Source organism: Sapajus apella, unplaced genomic scaffold (assembly GCF_009761245.1).
Source record: "Sapajus apella isolate SASKATOON/1434 unplaced genomic scaffold, GSC_monkey_1.0 scaffold91, whole genome shotgun sequence".
Taxonomy (NCBI): domain Eukaryota; kingdom Metazoa; phylum Chordata; class Mammalia; order Primates; family Cebidae; genus Sapajus; species Sapajus apella.
The window spans coordinates 5175827-5196831 of record NW_022437031.1 but is presented as its reverse complement, the minus strand read 5'-3'; the positions used below and the strand labels follow the sequence as shown (position 1 = coordinate 5196831).

Below are 21005 nucleotides of genomic sequence, written 5' to 3'. Positions count from 1 at the left end.
GGTTTTTTTTTTTTTTTTTTTTTTTTTTTTTTTTTTTTTTTTTGAGACAGAGTCTTGCTCTGTCACCCAGGCTGGAATGCAATGGCACAATGTTGGCTCACTGCAACCTCCGCCTCCCAGGTTCAAGTGATTCTCCTGCCTCAGCCTCCTGAGTAGCTGGGACTACAGGCACCTGCCACCATGCCCGGTTGATTTTTGTATTTTTAGTAGGGACGGAGTTTCACCATGTTGGCCAAGCTGGCCTCGGACTCCCGACCTCAGGTGATCCACCGCCTCTGCCTCCCAGAGTGCTGGGATTACAGGCATGAGCCACAGCGATCGGCCAAGCAAATGTTTTTAACCATAATTGTGCATCAGACTCACAGCCAGAATCCCCAAGATTAAAAAAAAAATTTGCACAATGCAAATAATAACTTGAAATACACATACACACACTCTCTCACACACTTCTTACAGAATTGTGCTTGGGGAAACTCCATCTGTTGAGTGCCACTGAACGCATATTTTGCTGAACTGCTGCTCCAGGTATTTTTGTTTGGAAACTCTTTCACAGTAGGGCACAGCTGTTTACTGGACCAGCAAAAAAGAAAGAAAATACGTGTGGCAATCAGAAAGTTTTAATGTATTTCAAGTTGATGAACCTGCAGAAACGTTCAGCTGTTCTCAGGATGCAAAGGTGGAGCTGAAATGTGATATCAAACCAGTTGCAGAAAGTGTACAGCAGCCATCTCTTGAGATCAAACCTGGTACCTAGATATGCAACAAAGCTTCAGGACACATAGCTTGTTGGCTTTGTCCCATACCGCTGCATAATCTGATCATGTGTGAATTTCACAAAAGATTCAGTCATATTGTTCTGCTAGTTCAATATTGAGGATTTGCTCATACTCCTCCCAAATCTTATCTTCATAGTCTAAGACACGCTCACGTTACTCCAGTTTGTCAGAGGGTAAAGGTGGTCTTGTCCTTTATCCATTAGGAACTTGGAAAGCCAGGTGCTGAGTGCTGAGGAGTGAGGTTGACTTTCCGAAGCACAAGCTTCACTCTGATTAAGAACAACTTCTAAATGTCTCCACCTCTGATAACGACTAGATTCTTGTTTTATGTTCTGAAAAATTTGCTCCGGAGTTGGAAGGCGCCGCTCGCTGCCGGGTGGGGCGGGCTGCTGCAGACTTGGCGGTGGGGTCTGCATCTGAAGCGGCGGCAGCGACGGCGGCTTGGCGTCCCAGTGCCTGAGGCCGGGAGTGGGGCCGGGCAGAAGGGCGCCACGCCGCCGCTTCGGGGAAACCCGGACTCTGTAGCGCCTTCCCGAACTCCGTGGGCTGCTGCAGCGTCGCCCCGCTCACCCGGCCGCTGAGGGGCCAGGGACCGGGAGCGGACGCCGTGGTAAGTGCGGCCCAAGCTCCGGCTCCTCACCAGGGGCTCGCCAGCCAAGTCCTTTGTTTCTTTTTCTATTGAGATACAAGCCAGTCCTTTTTATTTGCGGATTCTGTATTGCTGAATTCTCCTGACATTTAAATTTATTTGTCACCCCTGGTATATTCATACTTGCTTGTATATTTCTTCTTTTTTGATAAAGTTAGGTTATGGCTTGTCTTTGTTAATTTTTTCAGAAAATTGTGATTTTGATTTAGCATTAGATCTGTTTTTCTATTCTCTACCCCATTAATTTCTGCTCTTACGTTACTATTTTCCTTTTCATTGGCTTTGTTGTTTCTTTTGCCTTTTTAGCTAAGAATGTAATTTATTTTTAATTCTTTTATTGATGAACATGTTTAAGTTAGTGAATTTTCCTCTAATCACCTCATTAAATATATCCCATAGATTTTGATATGTAGTGTTTTCATGATCATCTTTTAAAAACATCCTGTGATTATAATTTGTATTTCTTTCTTTAAAGAATTATTTAAGAGACAGCTTAAAATTTCCCATGTGGAATGGACTTAAAAAGTGATTTCTAGCTTTATCACATTATTATTAGATAATGTTTATAACATGTCAACTTTATGGAATTTACTGATTTTTTTTTTTGTAACCTAATATGTGATCACTTTTTGGTAGTGTTTCATGTGAAATTGAGAAGTGCAGTCTCTATTACAAGGACATAAAATTTGATATATTATCTGTAAGATTGTTATTTAGGTCTTCTACATCTTTACTTACTATTTATCCACTTGATTTGTTGTTTAATGAAAATTATGTGTTTAAGTTTCTTATTTTTAGTGTTCTTTCATATACCTCTCCTTGCATCTCCTGTATTTTTGCTTTATAAAGGTGGTGGCCGTAGTACTTGATGCACAGCTATTTAAAAATTGCCATATCTTTATTTGGACAATGGTTTTTAGCATTTAAACTGTTCTTTGCGGCCAGGCACAGTGGCTCATGCCTGTAATCCCAGCACTTTGGGAGGCCGAGGCAGGTGGATCCCTTGAGGCCAGGAGTTTAAGACTAGCCTGGCCTACATGCCAAAACCCCGTCTCTACTAAAAATACAAAAATTAGCTGGGTGTGGTGGCGTGTGCCTGTAGTGCCAGCTACTTGGGAAGGCTAAGGCACGAGAATTGCTCGAACCTTGGAGGTGGGAGGTTGTACTGAGCTGAGATTGCACCACTAAACTCCAGCCTGGGCCACAGAGCAAAACTTCCTCTCAGATAAATAAATAAATAAAATAAAGTGTTCTTTGTTTTATTTAATGCTTTTTGGCTTGAAATCTATTTTGTCTGATATTGATTCCATTTGCCTGGTAGACCTTTGACCATCCCTGAATTTCCCTCTTTTGCTTCACATTTCTTTAACCACCCAGGCTTCACAGGGTATGTCTCCCTTATTTTACCACTTTGCCTCTTACAAATGACACCTTTCAATGTCTGCCTTTTGAAGACTGCATAGAAGACTTCCCCAAGGCTCTAATCTACCCCAGTTTGTCATTATTTTTATGCTTTGTGTGGACTTTGTCTTTCTGGTTGTGATTTCAGATTAATCTTAGGCTACCAGCCCCTTCTTTTCTCATTAACACACTCATTTCAGCATTGTCCTTGCTCCCTGGAAAGACCTATAGAGGTTAATATGCGTGATAACTTGCTGGGATTTCTTGTTTTTTTCCAACTTTCTATTTAAGTCTTTTATTATATGGGTGTTTTGTTTCTTTTTGTTACATGAAGGACATGGCTTTATGTTTTTCTGGTGGCTCTATATTGTTCTGTGGAGGATGTGTTTGGAAATTTTGATTTACATAGTCACAATTGTCTTAACAATGTTTTCCATATGGATAAAAATACTTTGTAAATATTTTAATGGCTATACAATATTATGATGCAAAAATATACCATAATTTTTTCAATAATTTCTCTCTTTAGCATGCTAGTTTTTTTTCTTTTATATAATGACATATTTGTGCCTAAGTTAATCCCAATACATACTTTGGGTAGATTTGCCAAAATATATTTTTTGCCTCAAGGTTATAAATATTATTGATAATCTTGATATAGTTTGAATACAGGGAGAATCAATGGGTGTATGGATTTATTTTAAGCTGCTAACTAGGGTAGCCGCCACCCTTTTTTCAGGTAGCACCTTTCTCTTTTACATATCTATTAGAAGCCTGGCCTGAAATCGCTAGTAGGTACCAGTGTGGCTATTTCTGGTGGTTACAGCCAGCATCTCTATTGAGTAACAAAAGCTTGTGCCAACATTAGTTATTAAGTTTTTGGAAATCTTCCACCTCCATGGATTATAACATTTGTTGTTCAGTGGTTGGATTTTCTTTACTTAGTACACACACTTGTCTTATAAACAGCAATAACGAAAGAACAAGTGGCCTTTCCTTTATTCTGGCATCCTTTATTCTGGCATCCTTGGGTTTTATAATTGAAGATGAGGGGTGATGATTAAGAGCCTAAAATGCGACTGGCAAGGCTGTAACTTGGTGAAACTAATCAATCTTCGCATTAGTCATTACTGCCTTCGTGGCTCATATTGGAGCGTTATGGGCTTATTTCTGCCCACGCTTTCTGTTAGTCACTTGTTTTTCCTCTCACTTGATCTGTTTTATGAACTTCAATTAATCAGAGCTGGGCTTACTATTCATGCAACTAGATTTTTCACGGTAATATTATATTATCTACCATTTCCTGAATTAACTGGGGCACTCTGACATGATCTATGTACTTTTGGTGAGCCATTGTAACTTTCTATAGTTGTTTTGTCTCTGAATTTAAAAATAGCATTGTGTTTTTATTTGAGTGTGGTGGTTAGAATCTTTACCAATATATTTACTTCGATTATTTTTACTTCCAATCTTATTATCCATCACATTACGTGGTAGATGACTTAGCAATATTTAGATAGCAATTCTACAAACCAGCCTCATCCTAGAATCACCTTTGAGACATTATTGCTTTTTTTTAAATACGAACTGCCATTCCTCATCATGGACCCAATGAATTAATCTCTTGCATTGGGATCAAGGAATCTGCATTTTAAACATCTCCCCAAGTGACTCTCATGCAGTTTGGTACCTGGCTGTAGACTCAGTTTTGAGATACAAAGTTTAATGCATACCCTACCAAATCATGACCCCAGTACAGCTCTTACGTGGTCATCTCTGTGCTAGTTTTTAGAGCTTGTCACCCTTGCTGTAGATACATGGCATGCTCCAGGGTGCATTCAAAGCTTTATTTTCTCCATATGTTTAGAAAGGCATCCCTTAACCCAAGAACCTATTAAAATTCACTTCTGTTTTCTTTGTATTGTTTAGTGGTTGTATTTTACATTTTATCTCCTCCATGCACTTGAAATTGAATGTGTTGTTTGGTTGTGAAATAGATATCTTATTTTTTCCCAAATAGTTAATTGTCTATGTTCCATTTTTTTTTAAACAATTCTGCTTTTTACCCCACCAATTTAAAGTGCTGCTTTTACTGTACATTAAGTTCTTATATTTACACGATGGTCTTAATTCTGAGCTTTCATTTTTTTCCACTGGCCTAACTATTCTGCTATAATACTACTGTGACCATGCCACATTATTAATCATTTTCCTTTTGTAGAACAAACCTCCCACAATTATTCTGTTTAAAAAATGTTTCATTTGTTTTGCTACTTTATTATTCCATGTAGACTTTACATTATTTTATCACATTCCAGAAAATTAGCTTGTTGGTATTTTGATTACAATTATTCTAAATCTATTAATTAATTGGAATCAAGTTGATAACTTGCAATATTTAGTCTTTCTATCCAGGATCACAAAATTTTGTTTTTCATTTACACAAGTTTTTTTTTGTGTGTAATACTTTTCTTTAGGTAAGTCCTGCATATTTATTTATACTAATTCTGAGACTTAAATAAATGTCTCTCCTCTCTTGCTCTCTCATACGTGCGCACGCACACACGCACACACACACACACACACACATTGCCATTTTTTTCTATTACAATTTTGAAGTGGCTATTATTAGTATATAGGATGCTTATGACTTTTATATCTTTATTCACTGACCAGAAATTTTAACAAGCTTTCTTGTTAATGTTAAAAATGTATCAATAGGGCTAAGCATGGTGACTCATGCTTATAATTCTAGCACTTTGTGAAGCCAATGCAGGAGGATCACCTGAGCCTAGGAGTTCTAGACCAGCCTGGGAAACATAATGAGACCCCATCTCTACAAAAATAAAAAGTGGAAAAATTGCCGGGCATGGTGGTGCAGGCCTATAGTCCTAGCTAATTGGGAGGCAGAGGAGGAGCGGTCCCTTGAGCCCAGGAGTTTGAGGCTGCAGTGAACCATGACCACACCATTGCACTGTAGCCTGGGTGACAGAATGAGACCCTTTCTACAAAGAAAAAAAAAGTATCAGTAGTTTATCTTGCATTTTTCAGTTAGACAGTTATATGCTAGGTAAATAATGATTATTCTATTTCCTTTCCAATAGATTTAACTTTTCTGTTTTTGTTTCTTTTTAAAATTACATTGAGAACCCAGTGCTTCACCACCTTTGCTGTTCATTAAACGCAGTGAAGAGTTTTAAAAAAGTATCAGGATTCATCTGAATCACAAGTTCTGGTTTACCTGATGTAGGTGAAACCTGGGTATTGTTATTTTTAAAAGCTTCTCAGATGTTTCTAGAAGCTATGTTTAAGAATCATTGTTCTAGACACTCTGACCAAATGATAAGTAGTACTAGTGATAGCAGACATCCTTTTTTGGCTTCTGATCATAATAAGCTTCTTGTATTGCACCATTAATGGTGTTATGAGCTGATCATTGAGATTAACTCAGTGGTGTGTTGGAGGCAGCTCATACCAGCTCCAAAGGTGTAACTGTAGACATCTTTTCCCAACTTCACATACATTGACATTATGTTGATCAAATCAGCCATGGTTGAACTATTCACATCATTGAAATTGTCAAATGCTAAAATCAGGAGCTCCCCACCTTCTCTGTCGACCTGTTATTTACCAGCACATTATAGTAGATCTTTGTTAGCTTAAAGAAGTATTCTGAAAAAAAAAATTAAAAAAAAGAAGTATTCTTTTATTCTTAGGCTAAGAGTAATTTTTGTCCTTCGTTATCATTTGTATTTCATTGCAGCCACCTTTTAATCACATTGTCATCGTACATCAACAAAGTTCTAAAACCTTGTGTTTCTCACTGTAAATGCTTTTTTCCAGAAGGATTCCTATATTCTGATTCTTCAGAGTTTTCCTTCTATTGAACTACATTGACTTTTCCTAAACCTAATACTCTTTTTATGGAGGAAACTTTTTTTCTTCTTCATCCTTTCTCCTACCCTTCCTGTCCTCTGATACTCACCAATCTACTCTCTATCTTCATGAGATCCATAGACCTAAGGACTTTTTTAGTTTGTTATTTTGATTGTTTTATAGACAAGCAAGAGTCAAATTTGAGTTTGTAAGATATCAGTGTGAGTTCTTGCACAAAAATTTCACATACAAATGAGTAAAAAAGTTAAAAATTCTTCCAATAATCACTACTGTGGTGAGCCACAGATTCAGAGGGTAGGGTATTTGGGTGGAAAAGAGTGGTTCACAGTGACCAACCTAGAGGAACAGATGGACTGCATGTTCTTTGGGCAATCCTCTATGAATATTGTCTTGTCACAAAGATGATGTATATGAGAATTAGACTATTGCTGGGCATGGTGGCTCACGCCTGTAATCCTACCAGTTTGAGAGGCCAAGGCAGGTGGATCACTTGAGGTCAGGAGTTCAGGACTATCCTAGCCAATGTGGCGAAACCCTGCCTCTTCTAAAAGCACAAAAATTAGTCGGGTGTGGTGGGACACACTAGTAATCTCAGCTACTCAGGAGGCTGACGCATGAGAATTGCTTGAACCTGGGAGTCAGAGGTTGCAGTGAGCTGACATTGCGCCACTGCACTCCAGCCTGGGCAACAGAGTGAGACTCTGTCTTACAAAAAGAAAAAAAAGAAAAGAAGAATTGCATACAATAAAGCTGGAATTGTCATTCTCTGAGATGACAAATCATCATCTTGTCAGATAAGTGTAGACCAATATGCTATACAATCAAGCTGAAATTGGAGTTGGCAGTGTCTTATGAATATTAGGGATCCTAAACAGACACATGGCTAAATTGGTGTTGACTTTCACTGAGAATGGAACAGGCTTTGGGCAGGGCCATGATTTTTCTATACCTAGATTTTTGAGGGTTTTTATCCTGAAGGGATATTGAATTTTATCAAATGCTTTTTCAGTATCAATTGAAATGATTGTATGTTTTTTGTCCTCCATTTTATTGATATGATATATGATGATATGATATGGTTTATTTGTGTATGTTGAACTATTCTTGCATCCCTGAGATAAATCCCACTTGGCCATGATAAGGAATTTTTAAAATTTGTTGTTGAATTTGGCTTGCTAGTATTTTGCTGAGGTTTGTTTATACATATTGATCAATAGTAATGGCCAATAGTTTTTTTTTGTTTGTTTTATTTTTAATGAGTCTTTGTCTGGTTTTGGTATCAGGGTAATATTGGCCTTGCAGAATGAGTTTGGAAGTACTCCCCCCTCTAGTTTTCAGAATAGTTTGAGTAGGTTTGGTATTAATTGTTCTTTAAATGTTTGGTAGAATTCAGCAGTAAAGCCATTAGGCCCCAGACTTTTCTTTTCCTTTTTTTTTTTTCCCATTTATTTTATTGCATTTTAGGTTTTGGGGTACATGTGAAGAACATGCAAAATTGTTGCATAGGTACACATGTGGCAGTGTGATTTGCTGCCTTCCTCCCCATCACCTACATCTGGCATTTCTCCCCTTGCTATCTCTCCCCAGCTCCCCACCCCCCACCGTCCCTCCCCTATTTCCCCCCAACTGACCCCAGTGTGTAGTGCTCCCCTCCCTGTGTCCATGTGTTCTCATTGTTCAACACCCTCCTATGAGTGAGAACATGCGGTGTTTGATCTTCTGCTCTTCTGTCAGCTTGCTGAGAATGATGGTTTCCAGGTTCATCCATGTCCCTACAAAGGACCCAAACTCATGGGTCCCAGACTTTTCTTAGCTATTAAGGCTTTTTATTATGCCTTTGATCATGTTCCTTGTTATTGGTCAGTTCATGTTTTGGATTTATTCCTGGTTCAATCTTGATAGGTTGTATATGTCTAGGAATTTATCCATTTCTTCTAGTTTTCCAATTTATTGGCATGTAGTTTCTCATAGTAGCCACTAATTACCCTTTGAATTTCTGCAGTATCAGTTATAACGTCTCCTTTCTCATCTCTGATTTTATTTATTGGGATATTCTCTCTTTTCCTCTTAATGTGACTAAAGGTTTGTCAACTTTATGTGTCTTTTCAGAAAACCAACTTTTTGTTTTATTGATATTTTTGTATTATTATCCTTTCAAATTCATTTTATTTCTGCTCTGATCTTAATTATTTCTTATCTTCTATAATTTTGGGTTGATTTGCTCTTGCTTTTCTAGTTCATTAAGATGCATCATTAGGTTATTTATTTGAAGATATTCTTTTTGATGTACGCATTATAGCTATAACCTTTCATCTTAGTACTGCTTTTACTGTATCCCATAGGTGTTAGTATATTGCATTTCCATTATCATTTGTTTTAAAAATTTTCTTCTTAATTTTGCCTTTAGTTCACTGATCATTCAGGAGAATATTAATTTCCATGTGTTTATATAGTTTCCAAAAGTCTTCTTGTTATTAATTTCTAGCTTTTTTTTTTTTTTTTTCCATTGTGGTCAGAGAAGATGCTTGATATTATTATTATTATTATTATTTTTTTTTTTTTTTTTTTTTTTTTTTGAGACGGAGTTTCGCTCTTGTTACCCAGGCTGGAGTGCAATGGCGCGATCTCGGCTCACCGCAACCTCCGCCTCCTGGGTTCAGGCAATTCTCCTGCCTCAGCCTCCTGAGTAGCTGGGATTACAGGCATGCACCACCATGCCCAGCTAATTTTTTGTAGTTTTAGTAGAGACGGGGTTTCACCATGTTGACCAGGATGGTCTCGATCTCTTGACCTCGTGATCCACCCGCCTCGGCCTCCCACAGTGCTGGGATTACAGGCTTGAGCCACCGCGCCCGGCCTATTATTTTTTTAATTGTTTTAAGACTTGCTTTATGGCTGGGTGCAGTGGCTCATACTTGTAATCCTAGAACTTTGGGAGGCTGAGGTGGCCAGATCGCTTGAGTCAGGAGTTCGAGACTAGCCTGGGAAACATAGCGAAACCCTGTCCCTACTAAAAGTGCAAAATATTATCCAGGTGTGGCAGCACACACTTGTAGTCCCAGCTACTGGGGGTTGGGGGTGGGGGTGGGGCTGAGATGGTAGGACTGCTTGAGCCTAGGAGGCCAAAACTGCAGTGAGCCACTGCATTCCAGCCTGGGTGATGGAGTAAGATCTTGTCTCAAAAAAAAAAAAAATTTGTTTTGTGACCTAACATATGGTTTGTCCTTGAGAATGATCCATGTGCTGAGGTGAAGAATGTGTATTATGTAGCCGTTACATGAAATGTTCTGTAAATATCTGCTAGATCCATTTAGTCCATAGTGCAGATTAAGTCCAATGCTTCTTTGTTGATTTTCCATCTGGGAGATATGTTTAATGCTGAAAGTGGGGTATTGAAGTGTTTAGCTGTTATTGTATTGAAATCTACCTCTCTCTTTAGCTCTAATAATATTTATATGTTTGGGTGCTCCAGCATTGGGTGTATTATATTTAAAATTGTTATTTGCTCTTGCTCAATTGACCCCTTTATCATTACTGGGTCATGGTGATCTTCTGAAGATTTAACGTACTGAAGGAAAAAATAACTTTTATTCTAGAATAGTATATCCAGTGAAAATGTCCTTCAAACATGAAAGAGAAATAAAGACTTTCCAGGACAAACAAAAGCTAAAGGATTTCTTCGCTACGAGATCTGTCCTACAAGACAGATGACCTTTGTCTCTTACAGTTTTCGTCTTGAAACCTATTTTTTCAAATATAAGTATAGCTACTTTGTTCTTTTTTGGTTTCCATTGGCATGGAATATCTCTTTTCCATCCTTTTATTTTCAGTCTATTTGTGTCTTTACAGGATAAATGCATTTTTTATAGGCAAGAGTCATTTGATCTTTTTTTTTAATCCATTCAGTTACTGTATGTCTTTTGATTGGAGAGTTTTGTCCTTTTACCTTCAATGTTATTACTGATAAGTAATGATTTGCCCGCTCTCATTTTATTATTTGTTTTCTGTTTGTTTTGTGGTCTTGTCTTCCTTCTTTTCTTCCTGTCTTTTTAGTGATGTTCATTTTTTCTGGTGGTATGATTTTAATTTCTTACTTTTTATTTTTTGTGTAACCATTGTATCTTTTTTGATTTGAGATTATTATAAAGTTTGCAAATTCTCTCTTATCCATTATTTTAAACTGATGACAACTTAAAACTGATCACATAAACAAACAAAAAAGGAAAAAGAAAACGAATAAAACCTCTACACCATATTTTTTTCTGCCTACTTTTCAGCTTTTTGTTGTTTCTATTTATGTCTTATTTTACTCTCTATGTCTTTAAAAGTTGTTGTAGGTATTACTTTTGATTGATTCATTGTTGAGTCTTTCTACTTACGAGTAGTTCACACATTACAGTTATGGTGCTATAATATTCTGTGTTTTTCTGTGTACTTACTGTTACCAGTGAGTTTTATATCTTCAGATAATTTCTTAGTGCTCATTACTCTTCTTCTCTTTTTGATTGAAGTACTCCCTTTAGCAATCTTGTAGGATAGATCTGGTTTTGATGAAATCCCTCAGCTTTTGTTTGTCTGGGAACTTTATTTTTCCTTCATGTTTGAAGGACATTTTCACTAGATACACTATTTTAGGGTAAGAGTTTTTCTCCTTCAGCACTTTAAATATGACATGCCACTCTCTCTTGGCCTGTAAGGTTTCCGCTGAAAAGTCTGCTGCCAGACATATTCGAGCTCCTTTTTATGTTACTTGCCTCTTTTCCCCTTGCTGCTTTTAGGATCCTTTTTTTATTATTATTATTATTCTTGATCTTTAGGAGTCTGATTATTAAATGCCTTTAGATATTTTTGTTTGGGTTAAATGTCTCTGGCATTCTTTAACCTTCTTGCACTTAAAAATTGATATCACTGATATTATCTCATTGAATGAGCTTGCAACCCCTGTCTTTTCCTCTACCTCCTCTTTAAGGCCAATAACTCTTATATTTTCCCTTTAGAGATAATTTTCTAGATCCTATAGGCATCCTTCATTGTTTTTCATTCTTTTCTCTTTTGTCTCCTCTAAATGTGTATTTTTGAATAGCCTGTCTTCAAGCTGATTCTTTCTTCTGCTTAATCATTTCTGTTATTATAAGACTCTGATGCATTCTTCTGCATATCACTTTATTTTTCAACTCCAGAATTTCTGCTTGGTTTAAAAAATTACTTCAATGTCTTTCTATATTATGTTGAATTTCCTTGAGTTTTCTCAAAATAGCTATTTTGATTTCTCTGTCTGATATGTCACATATCTCTGTTTCTCCAGGATTAGTCTCTGATGCCTTATTTAGTTCATTTTGGAAGGTCATATTTTCTTGAATGGTCTTGATGCTTGTGAATGTTCATCTGTTTCTGGGCATCGAAGAGTAAAATAGTTAGCATAGTCTTTTTAGTCTGGGCTGGTTTGTACCTGTCCTTCTTGCAAAGGCTTTCCAGATATTTGAAAGGACTTGAGTGTTTTGATCCAAGCCATATCAGCATTAGGGAGCACCCCATACCCAGTAATTCTGTGGTTCTTGCAGATTTTTAGAGGTAGCACCTTGATGGTTTTGAATAAAATCTGGAAGACTTCTCTGGATTACTAGGCAAAGACTTGTTTTCTTTATTTACTTTCTCTTTTGACTTATTAAGTCCCCTTTTACTTTTCCCTCTACTTTTCTCAAGTAGAAGGAGCCTCTCCCACAGCTGCCACAGCTGGGAATGTGCTGAGTCATATGTGAAGCCCAAAAAATTTTGTCTAATGCCCAAGGAGTAATATCTGAGTTTTGCTTCTGGTTATTTAGGGCCCAAAAGTTCTTTATCAGCATGTGATGGGTCCTGCCAGGACTGGGTTCTTCTGTTCAAGGCAGTGGGTTGCCTTCTGGCCCCAGGTGTGTGTAGAAATGTCTACATTTCTAGGGACCTTAGGACTCTGATGAATGCACTATGCTACTGTGTCTGAGCTGGTATACAAGATGCAAGATGAAATTCTCTTTAGTCTTGCCCCCTCATTTCTTCAAGCAGAAGGAAGGGTTCTCTTTTCGAGTCTTGAGCTGCACTGTGTGGGGTGATACAATCACTCCCATTGCCACCCTGGCTGGTGTCTCAGTAGGTTGCATGCGTCCCAGGTTCACTGGCTCTGAGCCCAGTTCAACACTAGGACTAATACAAGAGTTGCAGTCCTTGTGGCTTAGAGTGCCCTTCAAGTTTACTTAGGGATCCAGAGCACTTTAGCCTGCAGTGTCAAGGCATAGAACTGGGATGTATGATTCCCTCTATCTAGGGCTGGTTTAAATGTTCCCCATGTTGGTTGTCCTTAGCTGAGTTCAGCCTGGTTTTGCTTTCTGGCTCTGTGACGGGGTAGCATGGAATTCAATGCTGTGTCTCATAATTGCTGCATGCTCTCTTTCTCAAGTACACAGATTCCGGTATCTTTTTTTTTTTTTTTTTTTGAGAAACTTTTCCTCATATTTTCTTGCCCTTTTTTTACTTGGGTTATTTGTTTTCTTGTTATTTAGTTGTTTGAGTTTCTTTTATATTTTGGGTATCAGCCTGTTATCAGATTTATGGTTTGCCAGTGTTTTTACCCAATCCGTGAGCTTTCTTCTCACTGTGTTGTTTTTTTCCTTTTCTTTGAAGATGCTTTTTAGTTTGGTGCAATTCCATTTGTCTACGTTTGCATTTGTTGCTTGTGCCTTTAGAGTCCTATACAAGAAATCATTGCACAGACAAATGTCATGGAGATTTTCACCTGTGTTTTCTTCTAGTAATTTTGTGGTTTCTGGTCTTACAGTTAAGTCTTTATTCATTTTGTGTTGACTTTTATACATGTGTGAGATAGGGTCCAATTTCCTTCTGTATGAGGATATCCAGTTTTTCCAACACCATTTATTGACTAGAGTATTCTTCCCCCATTGAGTGTTCTTGGCACCTTTGTCGAAAAATCAACTGACTGCAAGTACTTGGGTTTATGTCTGGACTTTCTATTCTGTGCCATTGGTTTATTGGCATATTTTTATTGTAGTAGCATGCTGTTGTGATTATAATAACTTCAAAATATATTTTGAGGTCAGAGAGTGTGATACCTTCACCTTTGTTCCTTTTGCTAAAGATTGTTTTGACTATTTGGGGTCTTTTGTCATTTCATATGAATTTTATGATTATCTTCTTCTATTTCTGTGAAGAAAGACATTGGAATTTTGATAGGAATTGCATTGAACTTAGAGAATGCTTTGGGAAGTATGGACATTTTAATAAGATTAGTTATTCTAATCCATGAGCATGGACTATTTTTTCATTTATTTGTGTCTTTAGTTTGTTTCATTAGTGTTTTATAGTTTTTAGTATAGCAGTTATTATTCACTTCCTTGGCTAAATTTATCCCTAAGTTTTTTTCTTTATTTAATACTATTGTAAATGGGATTGTTTTTGAAATTTTGTCAGCTAGTTCATTGTTAGTGTGTAGAAATATGGTCAATATTAGATCAATGAGACAGAAAATTAACAAGGATATTCAGAACTTGAACTCAGCTCTGGACCAAGAGGACCTAATAGACATCTACAGAACTCTCCACCCCAAATCAACAGAATATACATTCTTCTCAGCACCATATCACACTTATTCTAAAGTTGACCACATAATTGGAAGTAAAATACTCTTCAGCAAATGCAAGAGAACGGAAATTATAACAGTCTCTCAGACCACAGTGCCATCAAATTAGAACTCAGGATTAAGAAACTTACTCAAAACTGCATAACTACATGGAAACTGAGCAACCTGCTCCTGAATGACTACTGGGCAAATAGTGAAATTAAGGTAGAAATAAGTTCTTTGAAACCAATGAGAATAAAGAAACAACATACCAGAATCTCTGGAACACATTTAAAACAGTGTCTAGAGGGAAATTTATAGCACTAAATGCCCACAGTAGAAAGCAGGAAAGATCTAAAATCGACTCCCTAACATCACAATTAAAAGAACTGGAGAAACAAGAGCAAACAAATTCAAAAGCTAGCAGAAGACGAGAAATAACAAAGGTTAGAGCAGAACTAAAGGAGATGGAGACACAAAAAACCCTTCAAAAATATCAATGAATTCAGGAGCTGGTTTTTTTTACAAAGACCAACAAAATAGATAGACTGATAGCCAGACTAACAAGGAAGTAAAGAGAGAAGAATCAAATAGATGCAATATAAAATGATAAAGGGGATATCACCACTGATTCCACAGAAATATGCACTACTATCAGAGAATATATAAACACCTCTACACAAATAAACTAGAAAATCTAGAAGAAATGGATAAATTCCTGGACATATACACCCTCCCAAGTCTAAACCAGAAAGAAGTCAAATCCATGAGTAGACTAATAACAAGTTCTGAAATTGAGGCGGTAAGTAATAGCCTACCAACCAAAAAAGGCCAGCACCAGACGGATTCACAGCCGAATTCTACCAGAGGTAAAAAGAGGAGCTGATACCATTCCTTCTGAAACTATTCCAAACAACAGAAAAAGAGGAAATCCTGTCTCACTCATTTTATGAGGCCAGCATCATCCTGATATCAAAACTTGGCAGAGACACACACACACAAAAGAAAATTTCAGGCCAAAATCCTTGATGAACATCAATGCGAAAATCCTCAATAAAATACTGGCAAACTGAATCCAGCAGGACATCAAAAAGCTTATCCACCATGATTAAGTTAGCCTCATCCCTGGGATGCAACACTGGTTCAACATATGCAAATAAGTAAATGTAATTTATCATGTAAACAGAACCAATGTCAAAAACCACATGATTATCTCAATAGATGCGTTAAAGGCCTTCACCAAAATTCAATACCCCTTCACGCTAAAAACTTTCAATAAACTAGGTATTGATGGAATACATCTCAAACTTATAAGAGCTACTTAGGACAAACCCACAGCCAATATAATACTGAATGGGCAAAACCAGGAAGCATTCCCTTTGAAAACCAGCAAAAGACAAGGATGCCCTTTCTCACCACTCCCATTCAACACAGTATTGGAAGTTCTGGCCAGGGCAATCAGGGAAAAGGAAGAAATACAGGGTATTCAAATAGGAAAAGAGGAAGTCAAATTGTCTCTGTTTGCAGATGACATGATTGTATACTTAGAAGACCCCATCATCTCAGCCCCAAATCTCCTAAAGCTGATAAGCAACTTCAGCAAAGTCTCGGTATACAAAATCAATGTGCAAAAATCACAAGCATTCCTAAACACCAATAATAGACAAACAGAGAGCCAGATCATGAGTGAACTCCCATTCACGATTGCTACAAAGAGAATTAAATACCTAGGAATACAACTTCCAAGGGATGTGAGGGACCTCTTTAAGGAGAACTACAAACCACTGATCAAGGAAACAAGAGAGGACACAAACAAACGGAAAAACATTCCGTGCTCATGGATACAAAGAATTAATATCATGAAGATTGTCATACTGCCCAAAGTAATTTGTAAATTCCATGATATCTGCATCAAGCTACTATCGACTTTCTTCACAGAATTAGAAAAAACTACTTTAAATTTCACTTGGAACCAAAAAGATCCTGTATAGCCAAAACATTCCTAAGCAAATAAAACAAAGCTGGAGGCATCATGCTACCTGACCTCAAATTATATTACAAGGCTACAGTAACCAAAACAGCATGGTACTGATACCAAAAACAGATATATAGACTAATGGAACAGAACAGAGGCCTCAGAAATAATTCCACACATCTACAATCATCTGATCTTTGACACACCTGACAGAAACAAGCAATGGGGAAAGGATTCTCTATTTAATATATGGTGTTGGAAAAACTGGCTAGCCATATGGAGAAAACTGAAACTGGACCCCTTCCTTACACCTCATACAAAAATAAACTCAAGATGGAATAAAGACATAAATATAAGACCTAAAACCATAAAAACCATAGAAGAAAACCTAAGCAATACCATTCAGGGCATAGGCATGGACAAAGACTTCATGACTAAAACACCAAAAGCAATGGCCACAAAAGCCAAAATTGACAAATGGGATCTAATAACTAAAGAGCTTCTGCATAGCAAAGGAAACTATCATTAGGGTGAACAGGCAACCCACAGAATGGGAGAAAATTTTTGCAGTCTATCCGTCTCACAAAGGGCTAATATCCAGAATCTACAAAGAACTTAAACAAATGTACAAGAAAAAAAACAATGCCATCAAAAAGTGGATTAGGGATATGAACAGTATGAACAGACACTTCTCCAAAGAAGACATTTATGCAGCCAACAAACTTATGAAAAAAAGCTCATCGTCACTGGTAATTAGAGAAATGCAAATCAAAACCACAATCAGATACCATCTCACACCAGTTAGAATGATGATCATTAAAAAGTCAGGAGACAACAGATGCTGGAGAGGATGTGGAGAAATAGGAACACTTTTACACTGTTGGTGGGAGTGTAAACTAGTTCAACCATTGTGGAAGACAATGTGGTGATTCCTGAAGGATCTAGAACCAGAAATACCATTTGACCCAGAAATCCCATTACTGGATATATATCAAAAGGAATGTAAATCATTCTACTATAAAGACACATGCACACGTATGTTTATTGTGGCACTAATCTCAATAGCAAAGACTTGGAACCAACTCAAATGCCCATCAATGATAGACTGGATAAAGAAAATGTGGCACATATACACCATGGAAAACTATGCGGCCATAAAGAAGGATGAGATCATGTCCTTTGCAGGGACGTGGATGAAGCTAGAAACCCTCATTCTCAGCAAACTAACACAAGAACAGAAAACCAAACACCAGATGTTCTCACTCATAAGTGGGAGTTGAACAGTGAGAACACATGAACACAGGGAGGGGACCATCACACACCAGGGCCTGTTGGGGGCTGGGGGACTAGGGGAGGGATAGCATTAGGAGAAATACCTAATGTAGATGACAGGTTGATGGGTGCAGCAAAACATCATGGCATGTGTATACCTATGTAACAAATCTGCACATTCTGCACATGTACCCCAAAACTTAAAATATATAAAAAAAGAAAAGAAATGTGGCTGATTAGCTAGCTGGTGGTATGGTGGTAGAGGCTAAACATTACTCTGATGTTTTTTTTTTTTTTTTCATCCTCTGTTATTTTGGTTTTGCCTAAAGACTTAAATAATTATCTGAGAAGCACAGTTCTTTTAGTCATATTTCCATGAGTACATGAGCCCAATTGACATGGTGGTAAGGTGTCATGGGTGGGGAAGTCTTCTATAAGTCTATGAGTATGTCTCTGTCTTTTAGTGAGCTGTGCCCCTGGCCTGTGACTTAACTTAAGCTCTTCTCAGGTTTTTTGTTTTTTTCCCCTACTTGGGAGAAACTTTAAGGGAAATTGGGTCTGGAATTGGGTATTTCCCTTCACCTCATTCACTTAGGTTCTGATAAAACTGCAGGAGGTTATGATCTGGTAAAAATAGTTTCTTTTGAGGGCAGACTTTGTTAAGAAGAAAAGGGTCTGTGAATATTTTTAAATGACTACTTATCTTTCCCCCATGCTGGAATAATGAAGGGAGTTTTCACCATCAAAACTTGATAGGACTCCTGTAGTTAAAACTCACAAAAGTATGGGGGCCCCTTTTGGACTGGGTCCGGCTGGAGTTTTCAACTTTTCAAATCCAAACATATTGAGCTTCCAGCAATTTGTAAATTACAGATTAGGTTATCCTATTCCAGTGCTGGTTTCCAAGAAGTTTTCTACTCCTGGGCTTCTGTTACAATAAGATTTGGTTCTCTCTGTCTCTCTATCTCCTCACTTTTGGGGGCAGTCATTTACTCTATGCTCCCAGTTATCTGATGAATCTAAGAAGAGTTGATTTTGTTTGTTCAGTTTTTCTTTGTTGTGTGAATTGGATAGATTACTTCCTTATTCCTTATATGGTAGACCAGAATGCAGTCAGGTTTTTGAAACATCAAAGATTTGCTTCTTCTAAAGTTTTGATCTCTTAAAAACTACTTAGCATCATATTGTTTTTCTTTTAAAAGAGGTAAAATGTAAGATTTTTGGATGATTAACTTATTTTTTGTTTGCTTTTCTCAAATAGATCCTAAATGCCCAGGAGATGTTGATTTTCATAATAGTGACTGGGACATTAAGACAATCACCAGCTCCTTGAAATTCTACCTCAGGTATGCCTGATTTGAATTGGGAGTTTGCATTTCATAGTTGGTGAAATTTCTCTGGGTGCTGAGAGGAGTTAACGTGGTCCCAGTTCCAGGAGGTTGCTTAGAATTGCTTAAGAAAAAGTATGTGAAGAGGATTTCTGGCCAAGAACATGCAAAGACTGTTTTTTAAATCTGAGAGTTTAAGCAAGAGAAGCATAAAAATAATAGAATTGTCATTGAAAAAAGGTTAAAATGATTATTTTCTAAAATCCTACACTTGAAATAATTGAATATGTTTTGCTGTTCACAGAGTGATGTCATGATGGCTTCACTAGCAGAATCATGAGCTGTGACTATTCAGGGTGGCTAACATGTTTTAAAGAATAATAACCATTTTTGAAATGTCAAATTGCATTTGGGCAAAAATGGTGTGCTATGTGTGATGTGCTGCATATCATGCCTTAATCCAGATAATGGAAATAAAACCAAGAAAATACAACTGGAATGATGTTGGAGCTATATGAACTGTCAACAGTATGGAAAAAAAGTAAACTCACCAACAAAATTTGGGAATGCACAAAATTGATGAATATATTGTTCAATTTATTGACGTAAATTTATATTGTACAAAAGGTGTTTGAGACATATATATTTTTTAAACACACTGATTTCTTACCACTCTTTATGTCTCATAGTATGTATCATACTTTATGTGCTAAAGCCTTTTCTTTTCAATGATTGTGCTCTTGAGCCATTAAGATTGATACTTAAGTTCTGGAAAATCTCATTAATCTAAACTAAATTGGGTTTAAGATATTGCTGTTAAATATTTTTCTTCTGTAGCATCATCTTAGGGCTTTACATAAACTTGAATGTTCTTTCCAGGAATATTTCTACTGTATCTGCTGATGAAGAAAAGAACTGCTATTGGAGGGTTTATTCTGTTCTAGGCTGTGGCCAGTTGTTTACACTGATAATGTCATTGTTTTTTTTTTTTCTCCCATTAACTGAGTGTACTAGATGGTACTTGACTCATTTTGTAGATGAGGAAACCAAGGTGCCCCACTTCCCCCGTTAAGTAATAGCCATGATCCCAGGTTGTATTTTTTAAATCTAAGTGTCTCCGACTTATAAGTCCCCTGGTACTGGGGCATCTTCTTCTCCTGCCCCCTACTTCCAGGAGCTTTGGCCACTTTGGCCTTCTTTGGATGGCTTGGTAATTTAGTAAAGACAGAGAGCAATCTGTTATGAATACTTTAAGAAGACTTGTGACGAGAATAGTGGGAATAAGTGATTCTGTATCTCTAGCTCCCTTCGAAGGAGTCTCAACATTTTCTTAGGCTTGTAAGGACTTCCCCACATTGCATTATTCCCAGCTCATCCTGTAATAGGCAGTATGGTCCTTTTCAAAGATGAGAGGGTCACGCCTGAAAGTGTGAGTGGGCAGCATCCCCAATAAGTGATACTTGTTCTTGTGACTCTCGCCCACGGTTCTGTAGTATACACCAGCCAGTAAATACCCTTTAGAGTTCTCAAAGATAACTGTGTTTCAGGGCAGATCTCCACCCTCTGTTCTAGGTAACTAAATCACCCCTTATCCAGAGCTTTCCAGAGAAGTCCTCTAGAAATTATCCCTTCTCTCTCCTATATTTTTATCCTCTCATTCAACTGGCTGTTTTTTTTCAGCGCGTCAGTATGTTCCAGCCATATACATCTTTAAATCATTAAGTGATTCAAGAAAAATATCCTCAGTGCTTACTCAATGCCAAGTATGATGTTAAGGCACTAGGCAAACAGTTATGTATAGGTATGGTCTCTGACCTTAAAGAACTAGAAGACAAATAATCACACAAATGTAATAAACTCTAATAAGTACTCTGAAGGAAAGGTATACCTATGAAAGCATTTAATAGGAGGACCTCACTCATTCCGGTTGTTTAAACTGAGTTTTGAACTGTAAGTTGGAATCAACCAAGTGGGGGTTGGGTTCCAGAGAGAGGGAAGTGAATATGCAAAGTCTGGAGGCAGGAGGGAGGAAGTCCCCTTCAGGAAACTACATGAATCAGAACAGGGGGAGTATTGAGTGTAGAGAGGCAGGGAGAGG

At 37.4% G+C, this 21005-nt stretch overlaps 1 protein-coding gene and 1 pseudogene across 4 annotated transcripts in view; one reads left to right on the top strand and one right to left on the bottom strand.

The window, feature by feature from the left end:
- The window catches only part of OPHN1 (oligophrenin 1), a 386576-nt gene that overhangs the window by 285920 nt on the left and 79651 nt on the right, over positions 1 to 21005 (top strand). For all 4 annotated transcript variants that reach the window (XM_032255831.1, XM_032255830.1, XM_032255828.1 and 1 more), the window contains one exon: positions 18841 to 18925. In XM_032255831.1, the coding sequence (XP_032111722.1) occupies positions 18841 to 18925 (85 nt within the window). The remainder of the gene's footprint in view (positions 1 to 18840; positions 18926 to 21005) is intronic.
- LOC116534968 lies at positions 696 to 4600 on the bottom strand (annotated as a pseudogene).